We start from the raw sequence: 15,093 nt of genomic DNA on the forward strand, positions 1-15,093 counted from the left end.
CTTTTGAATCCACAAAGCTTTTCTTATAAAGCAAAGTGCCTTGGGTTTGGTTTGGTTGAATTTGCTTGCAGCTCAAAGATTTTTTTCACAGCCTTATCTAAAAAGCAAGGGCATGTTTGTTTTACTTGGTCTTTTCTGGGAAGTGAAGACTTAGGTTATATGGGCCCTTTTTAAAAAGCCCTTTCAGTTGGAATTTTACTTCTCTGCTTGTATTTCAACTAAGTGTGTTTTTGGCAGCCCTGACACAATGTTTATGTCATTTAAGCAGAGGTCAGCTAATAGTGAAAGCTTCCTGTGCTACCATAAACCCTCTCCCCTGGCCTCTGTACTTTGTTATTTGCCTTGATTTGCCCATGATTTGGCAGCATTATCACCCACTCCACGTGACAAGTGACATCATTGCTATAATGAGAATTCCAAGCAGCACCACTGGATCAAAGCCCATCTGTGTGCTTGCTCCCACACTTGACAAAACAAATTCCAAATTCATTCAGCATGCCAGTGCCATTTAGTCACTGTGACATATCCCAAATTTTGGACTCTGTGCAAAAACCAATCTGTGCCCACAGAATTAATCATGGAACACATTTTATGACGTTTGACAACAACTTAAAAGGTTCTCATCTTTGGCAGGTGGCTCTGCCAATCTGCAAGTATGTGCACGACAAATTCTGAACAATATATTGTATAGCTGAAAATACATCATGCAGGATGAACACCCTGGAGAGAACCAGAGTGAGTCCAAACAATTCTGAAGTCTGTCTCAGTGACACATAAGCCAGACTGCTGTCTTGTGAAGGAGGGATGATGGCCTTAGGTACACATAGAAAGCCAAAGAAAAGGCAACAGCTCGTGTGCCAGTAAATGCTGAGAACATTGGCACAATTGCCTGTGTTGGCAGGACCAAGAGTTTGAGATGGCTAATTTAAGCGACAAGATCCTGGCAAACAGATTTATTTAGGGGAAGGGTGCGTCAGGAAGATGCCAGAAAAATACATCAATCTGTGCTTTTACATGTAGTGTAGAGTGATGATGAAACAATTGACATTAAAAAAGTAAACCCTTACACTTTAACATAACCTGCAACTCATTTTAACAAGTAGAGTTTACCTTAGATTTCTGGTATTCTGAGATGGGGTTTTGTGTTCTGAGCTGAGATCTGTGACCAAGAAAAATTCCCCTCAAAAGGTGTTCTTGTAGAGATTTCCCTATATTGTGGTGTTTAGTTGATTAGACCAAGTGTTTTCATATATCGTTTAATTTATTTAAAATGCAGGCCACTTCACATTTGACAAGATTATTCACTTCAAATAAAGAAAGCCATTTATCAAAAATTTTACTTTGGGCTTCCCTGGTGGTGCAGTGGTTGAGAGTCCGCCTGCCGATGCAGGGGACACGGGTTCGTGCCCAGGTCCGGGAAGATCCCACATGCCGCGGAGCGGCTGGGCTCGTGAGCCATGGCCGCTGGACCTCCACGTCCGGAGCCTGTGCTCCGCAACGGGAGAGGCCACAACAGTGAGAGGCCCGCGTACTGAAAAAAAAATTTTTACTTTTCTGAGGAGTATATTATAGAAACTCGGTTGGAAAAAGAAAGAAAACTGAGACTTTAATTGTACTAATAGAAGCCTGAATAGGTCCTTTTGCATAAGAGTAATGTTCTACTCTGTAATAAGATATAACTCTTTTAAATATCTATTCTATATTCTAGTGCCTATTTGTATATGGTTCAACAGGCGATGAAATAGTAAAACATTCCACCAGGAGTGTCTGACTTCCTCATATTACTTTCCACTTTCCTAGTTTCCCTAGACTGCCTTCTACCCCCAATTTTCCCCACCCACTCCAGTTTTCTCTTAATTGATGCTGTCTTAGTACATTCTATTTGCAATGTCTTGAGTTAAGAAAGTTTTCATACCTGCATCCTACTTAGGACTTTCATTTCTTATACAAAGATGACATTTGCGTAATTTAGCTTTCACTGGGATTTGTCTAGACTCAGGCTTCCTATTCTAATTTGAGTGTTCCTCTCCATCTCCGAAGCAGGAAGTAATGCGAGGAAGCAACAGGTGAAGAGGAGTTCTTCCACAGGAAGAGCAATTCTTGATTAAGAAGCTGAGTGATTTAATAACCTGGCAGAGGCATAAAAGCAAAAGCAGGTCTGCCTCATTTGTGCTCACTTGTGCTCAATTGCCTCCTTTGAGATGTGGGACAGCGATCAGTCTTCTCTTCCCGTAAAGTGAAGGAGTTGGAACTCTCTAGATCTCTCCTAACTCTAATTCTCAAAGATACATGAATTAGGAAGGAGTATTTTAGGAGATCTCTCCTTACAAATTACCTGATTCTTTCATTTGCTTTGTACGTTGAATATAAATGGGTTCTTAATTAATTGAATCATATTTTCCCTGCTCAGAAGTAGCTCCTAATACTTTTTCTTCCTTACCTATGCTTCAAATAATTAATGATTTGTGATGTTCTGAGTCCCAATCCTTAGAATATGATTTTTCATTCTTTTTATTCCCTCTGCAAACTTTGAGGATCTTCTAATTATTCCTGGAATTGTGAAATTTCATGATTATTATGTGTATTAAAAAATTACCAAGGATAGGGGAAGAATCATTCAAAAGGAACAAAGCAAACAATCCACAATCCCAGTTCCTAAGAATAGTTCCTATTCCTGCCAATCAGAGTAGAACCACATAATTCATGGGGCATGAGGTAAAGAACTTAGAAGGGTATTTCCTCAGTGGTGGGACACAATTAGCCCTTCACAAAAGACTGAACTGGTTCCACTTAACAGAGCTTAAAATCAAGCCTCAAAAAACAAAATTATTTTCAAGAGTTCTGTCTGCATTTCAAAACAAATCTCAAAAAATATTTATAGGAATACAAAAATATCCAGCACCCAAAAAAGTAAATTTCACAATGCTTAGCCTTATTTAGTTAGTTAGTTAGTTACCAATCATGCAAGAAGCAGGAAACTATGAGCCACAATGAAGAGAAAAATCAATCAATAGAAGCAGTGCCAGAAATAGCACAGATGATAGACTTAGTAGACAAAGACATTAAAATTGTCATTATAATCTTATTCTATATGTCCAGGAAGCTAGAGGAAAGATTGAGCATGTTAAGTGAGAACACAGAAAATGTAGAAACACCCCCACACACCCCTCAATCAAACTGCTAGAGAGAAAAACGACAATATCTGAGATGAAAAATGAACTAGATGGGATTAAGAGAATATTAGATGTTGAAAAAAGGAAACAGAGAAAAGCTTGAAAAACCAAAACGAACAGAGCATCAGTGAGCTGTAGACGATGTCAGGCAGAGGAATATACGTGCAAGTGGAGTTATCAAAGGAGAGGAGCTGGAGGATGGAGGAAAAGAAAATACTTGAAGAAACAGCTGCAACGTCTGCGTTTGTCTTTCTCCACATGGTATTATTCTCAGTGCCTAGCAAGGTGCCTGGAAGACATTAGTGTTTAATAAACATTTCTTGAAAATCTGTGGCAACAAATGACAACAATGAATAAGAGATAAGTACATGAATGCTTTTGCAGGATATAAGGGCCATTAGGGACCAAAGAAGGGGAAGAGGATGGATAAAGGGAAGCTTAGTAGAAATGGTATGTCTTCTGCAGCCCTGGAAGATGGTTTCAGTTTGAGGATGTATACAGCTTGGAGAACCAGAGGAAATGCGGAAGGGCATTCCACATAATAACGACATAAATGAAGACTTGGAAGCAAGAAGAAACAAGGTTTTGAATATTCTGCCTCTATTGGAGTGGTTATTGCATTGGAGGGATAATGAGAAATGAGGTTAGATAAATGAGTTAGGCTCAGAGTATGCAAGGCTTTAGAAACAGGAAACAAGAGGAGAAGCCACTGAAAGTTTTTGTACAGAAACCTTTGATGATGGGATCAGAGTTCAAGTGGGAAAAGAGAGTATAATGGTGGCATTTGGATGGATTAGAAGAAAACATTATAGTTGAATGGAAAGGGTGGATCGGGGGCAACCAGGAGGTTGTTAAAACAATCCTGTCATGAAGTGTTGAAAAGTTGTTTGTCAGCATAGACTAGCGCTCAAATAAATGTTAGTGGAAACTGAATACTGGGCAAATTAATATTTCACTTAAACTAAGGTCTAAAACTTTTCTTGGTTCATGAAAATTTCAAAAGTGGCCCTAAGAATCTATAATGTATTAAGAATATTATTTGCTTCCCAATATTTCATTTACGTAAGATTTTGGATCAGCTTTTTAAAATTGTTGCTTTGGGGTGCAGCAAAGTGCCTTGTTCTCTCGCTCACCCAGGTATGTTTCATGCTTTTTGCACTTTCCATCCTTATTCTCAAACAGATTTCTAGGGAAGATTCGTGCCTTGGATTGTTAAATTAATTAAAGCAATGCAGCCACAAATGGAGACTTTATATTTCATTTACACACCTGTCATCGAATCTCATTGTTTAAGAATGTAAAGAACTCGGAGACAGGACTCTTTGTCGGACAGAGGGGGAAACTGAGGCCGAAAGAGGATAAGTGAGCAGTCCAGGCTCACAGAGCCACGAATGGTCAAGGTGGAGTAAGAATCCAGACTCTACCACGTGGAGCCAAGAGTTCCCAAGAGAGTGGGATAAGGCTTGAATCCCCAGGCAGGGGGCAAGAGTCGGGAAAGGGACTCTTTTCAATCGTAGCTGGCCGGGTGATTTGAGAACTTTACGACCGCTGCAGGTGCAGCACAAGGCCGAACTCGGAAGCCCGGCACACAGATATCCTCTACTCTAGAGACGGCCACGGCGCTCCGACCCACCGCTCCCGTTCTCGCGATACTGGCTGGCCCCTGTTCCGGGCTCCCGGCTCCCGCTAGGCCCCGCCCCTCCACCTCAGCCCCTGTGTCGTCATTTCCTGTGGGTCTGCAAGCAACGGGAGAAGATGGCGGCGCTGGGAGAACCTGTGCGACTGGAGAGGGGTGAGTGGGGCCGCGGCAGGGACCGACGTGGGCGGAGGGGGTGAGGGAGTGCCTTATCCCCGGGGGGCGTGGGGCAGCCAAGCTCCGAGACCCGGAACCAGGTTGTCCCTCGCGCTGGCGCCGGTGGCCGCCGATGTTGCTGCGCCCGGCCCCGGGGAGGCCGCTTGCTTTTCCTGACTGATCCTCAGACCCGTCCTGTGTTCACACGGACCGTTCGGGAGCACAGCACAGTTCACCACCACCTGTCTGCGTTCGTGGACACACTCTGCACACGCGCTCCCTGGGTGGGCACGGCAGACGCAGCGTTCAGAGATGTGTCAAGCTGAGCAAACAACACACGCCCAGTTTGGACAGGCTACACACATTGCTCGGTGTTGGTGCGTGCACAACCCAGTGTCCCCGCCTTCACCCACACAGCCCGGACACACAGCGCGTTCCCACAGAACCCCCCTTATTTGTGCACAAAACGCATCATTACTTCCACCACAACCTCACTTGTATTCGTATTGGGGGTATTTCCTGGCTGTGGTGCCCCTCCCGGGTACGGAGAAGGTGCTTTAAAAACAATCCTACTGAGGTGGTCTTGGGAGGAAGGTTACATAACTAGGCAGAATCGTGATAGATTGTAAAATACTTGAAAGTGCAGCCTTATTCCTTCTTTACAAATCCTACGATTGCTAACTGGCTGGTGGCTTGCTTTTTAGAGCAGGCTGTCAAGGAAAATAAAACCCGTTCTGCTGAGTCATTAGAAACGGAAAAGCCAGTGGAGGTACAAGGGTATGAGCCTTAAAGGTTCCTGTTGCAGATTTTCAGCATTCCACTCTTCCCCAAATGCTTTATTTCAAATAATTTTAAGCATACTTTTGACACACCAATATTAGAAGTCATTGGTAAGAGTCAAAAAGTACAAACTAAACATTTGGAGTACTAGTAGTAAACAAAGTATAGGATGGAGATTGAAAATATCTTGCAAATATTAGCATTTGCATTTACACTCTGAATATTAACTTCTGCTCTAAGAAAGGAATACATTTTTAGAATTGTATGTGGAGTCTTTCCTCATGCCTTCACACAAACCAGTGCACACTTAACATTGTTTATTCCTTATGGTGTTCACTATTTGTAAGTCTCTTTACAAGTGATGTTGTTTTTCTCCAGCCCACCAGACCATTAATTAAAGTATCATTTTTGACAGAGGAGTAGCTACTCTGGGAAGACTTGCTAAGTTAGGCCTAAGACTGTGACATCTTCTCCCTGAACACAATGACACTGTGCTTTGTAGATGGGAACAAATTTGTTTGGTGTTAACAGGAGTAGGTGTTTTTCTTTGAAAGCCAGTTGTAGGATTCTAACATGTTGGCGGTCTTTTGTATTTTTAAGTGCAGTACAAAATATGAAACTTCACCTCTGGCATTTAGTTTTGGTAGTCATGGCTTTGTTTTCTCCTATTTAAGAGTTCATTTTAGTTCCACAGTAGAATGCTCAGAACCTTAGTAGGATGAACTGCTAGTGGGTGCCATTTAGCAGAATAAGAAAGTCAGATTACATCAACTCTGATTCTTAATACTTAGCATTCTGTTTAACAGACTTTATTAAGAAACTCTTCCAGCAATCCTAGAGTATAAAAATAGTGCATATGATCAAGATCCTGGATGCCTTCAAAGTCGTCAAAACAAGATTCAGTGGAACCCATTTGAGCACATATTGGGTACCATGTAGGTTCAGTAAGGAGTATTTTACTTTTTCAGTTTTTTGTTAATTGGAAATTTTTATAGAGCTTACATATTGTAATTTTGTAAGTCAGAATATTTGATGAACCAGCACTCCTCATTCACCAGGAGTGAGATTCTGGTGGTGGGAGATCAGAATGGGGAAAGTCTTTTTCCATTGCATTGGATTAACATCAGTTTAAACTTTTATTACCTGAAATTGAAGAATCTACTTCTTTCTTCACTACAATTTATTCCTAGGTTTCCAGATGCAAACACAAAGAAGGCCATACTAATTCTATAAAGAAAAAAGTTCCAGTCCTTTAGTATAGTATAAAATTCAGAACTTCTTCCAGTTAAGACAAAAGGAGGTAAGGAATTTAGAATAATAGGTACTCTAGCCCCCTGTGGTACAAACTAAGTTAAAAACAAAAATCCAAGGAGAGATAGTGTTGGAACATGACTGAATCTTGTAAAATTTCTTAATTCCTAAAATACTTACCCTCACACTTCCCAATGAGAATTGCCTAACATGCTTAATGTATTTGTATAGATGTGTAGAATCCCATACACTGTGTATCCCAAATACACTGTGTTAATGATCCTAAGTTGAAAACAGACCAGTTAATTTTACTCACTTCTATCATTGTTTTAAATGTGTTCCTGCGAGTAACTGCACCTATTATTGAAGAGTTTTCCTATCTACATATATATTATGTTTCCTTTTGGGAAATAAACAGTGATATCACTAGCACACAGTGTTTTATACTGTTCAGTGCTTTGGTTACTAATGATGGTGGGTAAATTTTTATGGACTAAATAGCTTCTGATAATACTGTCAGCTTTTCTAAAGCAGTACAGTGTTCATGTGTCTATGACATTTGAGCTCCAGTCCTTTCCTATGACATTTATTACTTTATATTTGATTTTCCTATGTCTCTCAAAGATACTGTTTTCCAGATTTTATGATTGTGCAACATCAGTATTTCTTCCTAATCCACAGTAAAATTTAACATTCTTCTCAGACTTTACATTCCTATCCTCCATACATGAACACACACGCAAACACACCACACACAAGTTCATATGCATGCTTTTTTTCTCTGTGTTATACATATTTCTTGTTAGTCGTTAAGGAATGAATCCTAAATGCTGTGCTGTACACAAGCATTTAGAGAGTATTCTGGGACTTCCCTGGCAGTCCAGTGGTTAAGACTCCATGCTTCCACTGCAGGGGGCACGGGTTCGGTTCCTGGTTGGGGAACTGAGAACCTGCATGCTGCGTGGCATGGCCAAAAAATAAATAAATAAATAAATATTAGAGAATATTCTGAGAAAATTATCTATCAGTGTGTGTTTGTTTAACTATAGATATTTGTAGAGCAATTGAATTGTTGGAAAAACTGCAAAGGAGTGGAGAGGTACCACCACAGAAACTGCAGGCTTTACAAAGAGTCCTTCAAAGTGAATTCTGCAATGCTGTAAGAGAGGTGAGTAAATGGGTTTAAAATTTACTAAAAATTTGAGTTAATTAGGGTTATATTCTGAAATTGGGTTCAGAGTTTCTTTAAAAAGTGAACTTTAGAACCTGCCTCTCTTGTTTTCGGAATTTCTAATAGAAAAACATTTTACAAAGATGCAAAACTTTGTCTAAAATTTTAACGCATTCAGTAACTTCACAAAGAGCTCAAACATGGTATATTCTGAGATTTAAAATCGCAATAATAACTTTGGGTTTTTCAGGTGTATGAACATGTCTACGAGACTGTGGACATCAGTAGCAGTCCCGAAGTGAGAGCTAATGCGACTGCAAAGGTACATTTTTTCATTTATTAAACGGGAGCGGATTCTTCATAAATTAAAGGTTTAAAGTGTGCAGTTGTTAGATTCATGATAGGCTTATTTTGAAAACTAACAGTATCTTTCAAGGAACACTAAACTTCTCGATTCCTGAGAAATAGGACTTTTTAAATTGGTTTTACAAAAGATATTTTATGCAGTTTAGATGATGCATTAAAAATATGCTTGAACACAAATAATACATATATACATAGTTGCTGTATGTAATGTATATATCATTATGTAAATATTCATCAAAATTCTGAGGTATGAATTATTAGCCTCACTTTATTGGTGGGGAGGCATCAGATTAGGTTACTTACCTCAAACCACACAAATAGTAAATGGTAGATCTGGGGTACTCCCCGCCAGGTGCCGTTCACTTTCTCCTTAACCTTAACTCTGCAAATAGGAGGTTACCTCTTCAGAGCTGCAGGTGGTAGGTTTTATGTGCTTTCTCTGCCAGTATTTTCCTCAAATAATTCAAGCATTGACCTCAGTGTCCATCATATGTGGTTAGAATAAGTTAATATCGGCAATAGGTGACTTATACTAGAACTAGTCATTAACAGGTAATTTTTCATTGATAGTTACTGGTTCACAAAAGGCAGTATTGGATTCTCTGTTGAGTACAAACACTTAAACATGTGGGTATTATTTGACAGAGTAGGAGAAAACGATTAAAACTTGGGTTTAATTGCTGACTTTCACAGCTTCCTGAATTTCTGAGCCTCAGTTCCATTATCTGTAAAATGAGGCCTCTTTCAGAGCTTAGAATATGGTGGTATTCAACAAATCTTGATTTTCTTTCTCTCTTCCTTCCCATGTTTGCTCACGTACCCTGATCCAACACACAAAAAAATAGTACCAGATTACTTAATTATCTTTAAAAGCAAAATGAAACCCAGAATCTCAACTCTGTTAGAATTAGTCTAGATTAGTCTAAATTTGAAAGTTTTGAAGATGTGCCTCTGTTTCACAATTCACATTGACTCTGTGTACCCCTCTTTTTTTCAAAATTGAGTTATTTCTTGATGAGTTAGTATACAGTGCAAATAGTACAGCCGCCAGAATGACTGCATTACAAGGACAGCTGCCTCTGTACAGGTTGCATAAGTGATCTGCGCCCTGCCCAGAAACCCCTGGAGGGGCCAGGCTTCCCAGCCCCAGAGCTCAGGGCTGCTGGCATGCGAGGGAAGGGGTTCTCCTCTTTAGTGTGCACATTGTTCATCTTCCTAGCAAGCCTGCTTGCCAAGCACTGCACAGAAGTTCTGGGCACTGGAAGGCCTAGGAGTGGCCTGAACGACCTTAACACTTCCTGCATAATCCCAGGGTAGGCTTTTCACTCATCCTCCTTAAAACACCATCTGCTTAGCTTACCTTCACTGTCAGTGCATTTGTGGGTATTCAAACATCAAAAATATTTACTTTAAAAGTGGTTTTTAAAAAGGGACAAAAGAATGAAGTGAACAGGGACTTCCCTGGTGGCGCAGTGGTTGAGAGTCCGCCTGCCGATGCAGGGGACACGGGTTCGTGCCCCGGTCCAGGAAGATCCCACATGCCGCGGAGCGGCTGGGCCCGTGAGCTATGGCCGCTGAGCCTGTGCGTCCGGAGCCTGTGCTCCACAACCGGAGAGGTCACAGCGGTGAGAGGCCCGCGTACCGCAAAAAAAAAAAAAAAATGAAGTGAACAAATGTCCTATTTTTTTAAATACGTAAAATTTTCTTTCAGGCTACTGTTGCTGCATTTGCTGCCAGTGAAGGACATTCTCATCCTCGAGTTGTCGAGCTCCCCAAAACAGAAGAAGGCCTTGGATTCAATATTATGGGAGGCAAAGAACAAAACTCTCCAATCTATATATCCCGAATAATTCCAGGTGGAATTGCTGATAGACACGGGGGTCTCAAGCGAGGAGATCAACTCCTTTCTGTTAATGGAGTGGTAGGGATGCATTTTATTTCTACTTGTAGCAATGTGTTGTGACCACTTGGGGGTGTACTTGAGTTATAGAAACAGAAGATGTAGGGAAAAACCAAAGAAGCTTTGTAGTTTAGAAATCCCTTGGGGGAATCTTAGGCACTACTATTTAGTAGAGTGATACTTTTTTTTTTTTTTGTGGTGCGTGGGCCTCTCACTGTTGTGGCCTCTCCCGTTGGCGGAGCACAGTCTCCGGACGCACAGGCTCAGTGGCCATGGCTCACGGGCCCGGCCGCTCCGCGGCATGTGGGATCTTCCCGGACCGGGACACGAACCCGTGTCCCCTGCATCGGCAGGCCGACTCTCAACCACTGTGCCACCGGGGAAGCCCCAAGTGATACCTTTTGAAGCACTTTGTGTGTGTTTTGCTTCTTTCCAATGTAAATTAGCAATGCTTAGTGTGATTTTTATGAAGTAACTAAGCTCCTTAGTAGTTAAGGCAGTATATATGTTAAATTGAAAGTCTACCCTCAATTTAGTCTTATAGAATGGCAATTGCCTGATTTACTTCTGACCTAGTGAAATAATAGGGCATGTAGATTGATATGCTAATTATTTGGAACCTAAAAGACCAGTTCCTAAACTACAAACAGAATATGATTTAGCAGAGGATTTTACACTGATTAAAATGATAAAGCAGGATTATTTCATAGGTTTATAGTTTGAAATATAACATTACAAATTTTTTTACTTGTGTATATTTTAAACATTTTTCATTTTGAGTTACTTACAAAACCTAGATATTAATTGTGTTTGTGTCTGTGTGGTTTTTCTTTTCTTAGAGCGTTGAAGGAGAACATCATGAAAAAGCTGTAGAACTGCTGAAAGCAGCTCAAGGAAAGGTTAAATTAGTAGTACGGTACACACCCAAGGTCTTGGAAGAAATGGAGTCACGCTTTGAAAAAATGAGATCAGCAAAACGCAGGCAACAGACCTAAAACTTTACATTCCGTTTTGCTTTTAGCTAGAGAAGTTTTACTTGTGACCTACTGATGGCCGCAATGCCAATGATTATAAAAAAAAACAAACAAACTTCCCGTGAAATCCTCCTTGCCATTTTATAAATGCCTATTTTAACATCATTTATGGTTCCAGAGATACATACACTTTTTTCTGACAAGAAAATGTAAAAAGGTGATGAGGGCAATTCTGTCCTGCTGTTTTTACAGGCCTTTTTCAACAAATGCAGATTTTGTCATAAAGTTGTTATAGATTTTTAAAAATGCTTTTTTAATATTAAGATGTACTTTTACATTCTTAACCTTTTTTTAGGGAAAAAAAGTTTTCTTTATTTGGCTGCTTATTTAAAAATAACAGTTCTCCATTCTTTTCTTTGCTTTTTTTTTTCACCTGTAACATTTCTTTATGGTTTTCCAAGAAATTAAACATAACAGTCTCAGCTACAGCAGTTTATTACACTATCAATATTAACATCACTGCTGTGTTTTGTATTTGGAACACACACATAATATATATTATCAATGGTAAATTATAACTCAGCACAGTGGAAGTTTCTTACTTTTATTTAAACATAATATATAATGAATATTCATTTATACTGATTTATAAAAGTTTTTAAACACTGATACAATCATTGCTAAAATATGTATTCTTTCATAATATTTGAGTAGTGAGGCAAGAGAATGTAATTTGATTGTTAGCAATACTGATAACATCTTTCTATTTATAGTCAACAATATATCATAAATTACAAATGCAAAAAGAGGTTTAGGTTTCATCTTTTGCAAATTTTTTTAATGCTATTCATTTTTATTTAAATATATTTCTTATATTTTCATTGTTCCATTTCTAGAGATGAGCCAGTTAAGTTGTGGTGGGAAATAGCAAAGAAGAAAAAGTAATACCTTTAACCTCACTAGGCTCAAGAGTTACACACTCTTAAGTAGCTCAATTTAAAGACTTGATATTAAATAGGAAAAAGAAGGGTATATTTAAGATATATAGAAATCATGAGGTGATACATTCATAAGAATCTGCAGACGCTTTGTCAAAATGAGTAAGAACTCATTCACTAGTTGGATTTAGAGATGTGATCTTTATGATTCAGCTATAATGATGGGAATTCTGAGATACTTTGATTTGTCCACTGGATGTCACTGTTTTACTGAAAGGCAGCTATTAGTGGATGACTGTGACTGAGGTCTTTTTAAAGGCAGAAATTAAAGAGGTAAGGTTCATTTTCAGACACAACTTACAGGAACATTTGTCAGGCTTTTAAAAATTTTAAGTGACAGGTGCTAGAAAGAAAATAATGGATTGAAATACATAAGGAATTTAGAATAATTATCAACCCTGTGTAAAGAGTGGGCATTTTGTGACATTCCTTCAGGAAGAATAGAAGTGTGTATCTTTTTCTGCATGTTTATGAGCACTGTGAGTCTTAAAAGATTATTCCAGTTTCCAATGATTTTCAGAGTAAAAGTCAGCATTGTTATTTATCTTTTAGGTATTGAACACTGGATTGCATGGTTGAATGTGTCTTTAGTCCACTACAAAATGTGCTTGTTATTGATAGGATCGTGTTATTAAATTGTATATTTCCAAATTAATTGATGTTTTAAAAATGTTGAGACCAAAGTAGTGTAGAAGAGTTATGGACTTAATTTAATTGTAAAATTATTAGAGGTATTTGTTGTAGAGCTTTATATATTAAAGAGCGGTATCAGTGCATATAAAGACAGTAATATTGTTGTTATGCTTGTATTCTTGCATTACATGGTAACTAAACCCTGAAGAAATCTTAGTATTACTACAGCTGCAGTAGCTTTTAAGGGTGTGTCAACATTTCATTATAAATTATAGCTTCCTGGTTCAGTATCTCAGCTGTTTCAGAACTTTCAGCCAAGTTAAACCTTTCTTGGTGTTGAAACTTAGTAAGTTGAGTAAGCTATTTTTTGTTTCTTCTAGAGTAATCCACAATCTGTTCTTTGTGTGGGTTGGCACTTATTTGTAATTCTTAAAATATGGATAGCTTAAAAGAGCCAAATACAGTAGTTTTGCTTGCTCCCGTTGAGCATGAGTAGCAGTAGTTTATTTTCTTTAATGCAGTTTTCATAGCGTATCCAGAATTTTAAATCCTGACCATAGAAAAATGCAGTCATTCAGTGGCAAAGATGTACGGTAGTGGTCTAGTATAGTGAGGAAATGAAGGCAATTTTCATCTTATAAATGTATGATTCATGAACATAACTAGGTACATAGTAAGTATATAGTAGGTGTTTGATTTGTAAATTATAAATATAAATTATCTTCCCTTCCCAATTTCCATTTATTTTCTTGGTATTTCAAAATGAGTTGACTCAGTGATTCTCAGCCTTAGCTGCATATTAGAATACCCTGCAGGCCTTTAAAAAATAATGACACTTGAGTCCCATCTGATACCAACTTAATCAGAATCTGTGAGGTGGGGCCAGATGCTTAGTTTTTCAGAGCTTTCCAGCTGGTTCTAAAGGACACCGAGGGTTGAGAACCACTTGTTTTCCCCTTTATAAAATGCTCGTAAGTACACTTTTGGAGGTATCAGAATAATTCAGTTTACAGCTACTACTAAGTAGCTGCAAATGTGATGATTAGTTATATTTCTTAGTAATTTCTTTAGGAAATAAAGGTACTTGGCATTCCTTATTTGGGAAGTAATTACAGCCTCCCTTTTTCTTTCTTTTTTTAAATAAAATCTATCAGTAGTTTCAATGTAAACTTTTAATGTGTCATCTTTCTGCCCCCTTTGCCTTTAAAACTTTCAAAAATAAATGTTTATTATTTGAGAACCATGTTTAAAAGTTACAGATGAGAAATATTTTCATTGATAATTATGTGCTGTCTTCATATGGCCACTTTATCCACTAGTATAACACTAGGTTATAGTGGCCTAGTTCTTTGGGGTTTGATAATTCAGATGTGTTTTTTAAAAAACAAAACAAAACATTTTCTTCCTCTTCTAAATTTTTGAAAGTTACTTTGCTCAAGTACTTAAATAGTTTGGCTCAATACTTTGTTTACAATACAAATGGATATTATAGCATTTAATAGAAGAAATGGCTATGGATTATCTGAAAAGAATGTCAGCATGACTTGATGTAGACTTAAAAGAATATATGTTGTGAATATTTTATTATGTGGAATGATTATTGAAATATTAAGGACTCTAGTAATTGTATTTCCTGAATAAATGTATGTTTATGAATTTTCTAACTTATATTTTTGTTGTTACTCTGCTAACAATCTGGTTTATAGTTTTTATTGTCCAAGATGTTACTAACAGTGTTTCTTCAAAGGTTGTTGTAGTTCTATAATGATGAAATAGTGGAAAAGCCCAAATTGCTTCCACATTAACTTTCAAGAACTTCCGAACGAATTTGTATCTGGACATAGTTTTTAAAAACATTAGTAAACAGTATACTTCTACTTTAAGTTTGAAGTAAAGGAATATAATAGCCAAAATGGATTTAATACTTTTTCAGTGGATGGCTTCATTTATCAATTTAATTCTGATTCAAAGGCTTATTTAAAATAAATTTGTATTAGTTATATTCTTGTTCTTTGGATTTGAAAAATTTTGATGCAACTACACAATCAATGTGCT

At 38.2% G+C, this 15,093-nt stretch overlaps 1 protein-coding gene across 1 annotated transcript; it reads left to right on the forward strand.

The window, feature by feature from the left end:
* Positions 1-4,901: 4,901 nt before the first annotated feature.
* LIN7C (lin-7 homolog C, crumbs cell polarity complex component) lies at positions 4,902-14,702 on the forward strand. The gene is made up of 5 exons (XM_082628851.1): positions 4,902-4,965; positions 8,046-8,164; positions 8,418-8,489; positions 10,245-10,454; positions 11,273-14,702. The coding sequence occupies exons 1-5, from the start codon at positions 4,929-4,931 to the stop codon at positions 11,426-11,428; spliced, it is 594 nt and encodes a 197-aa protein (XP_082484977.1). The 5' UTR covers positions 4,902-4,928; the 3' UTR covers positions 11,429-14,702.
* Positions 14,703-15,093: the final 391 nt, after the last annotated feature.

The sequence above is a fragment of the Mesoplodon mirus genome (assembly GCF_964341445.2).
Source record: "Mesoplodon mirus genome assembly, chromosome: 7".
Classification (NCBI taxonomy): Eukaryota; Metazoa; Chordata; class Mammalia; order Artiodactyla; family Ziphiidae; genus Mesoplodon; species Mesoplodon mirus.

What these genes read in the sequence shown, in the direction of transcription:
- LIN7C (XM_082628851.1), top strand. Translation starts at nt 4,929, where the DNA reads ATGGCGGCGCTGGGAGAACCTGTGCGACTGGAGAGGG. An exon ending in ACCTGTGCGACTGGAGAGGG is followed by an intron (nt 4,966 to 8,045) that starts GTGAGTGGGGCC and finishes GTTTAACTATAG; the next exon opens with ATATTTGTAGAGCAATTGAA. An exon ending in TCTGCAATGCTGTAAGAGAG is followed by an intron (nt 8,165 to 8,417) that starts GTGAGTAAATGG and finishes TGGGTTTTTCAG; the next exon opens with GTGTATGAACATGTCTACGA.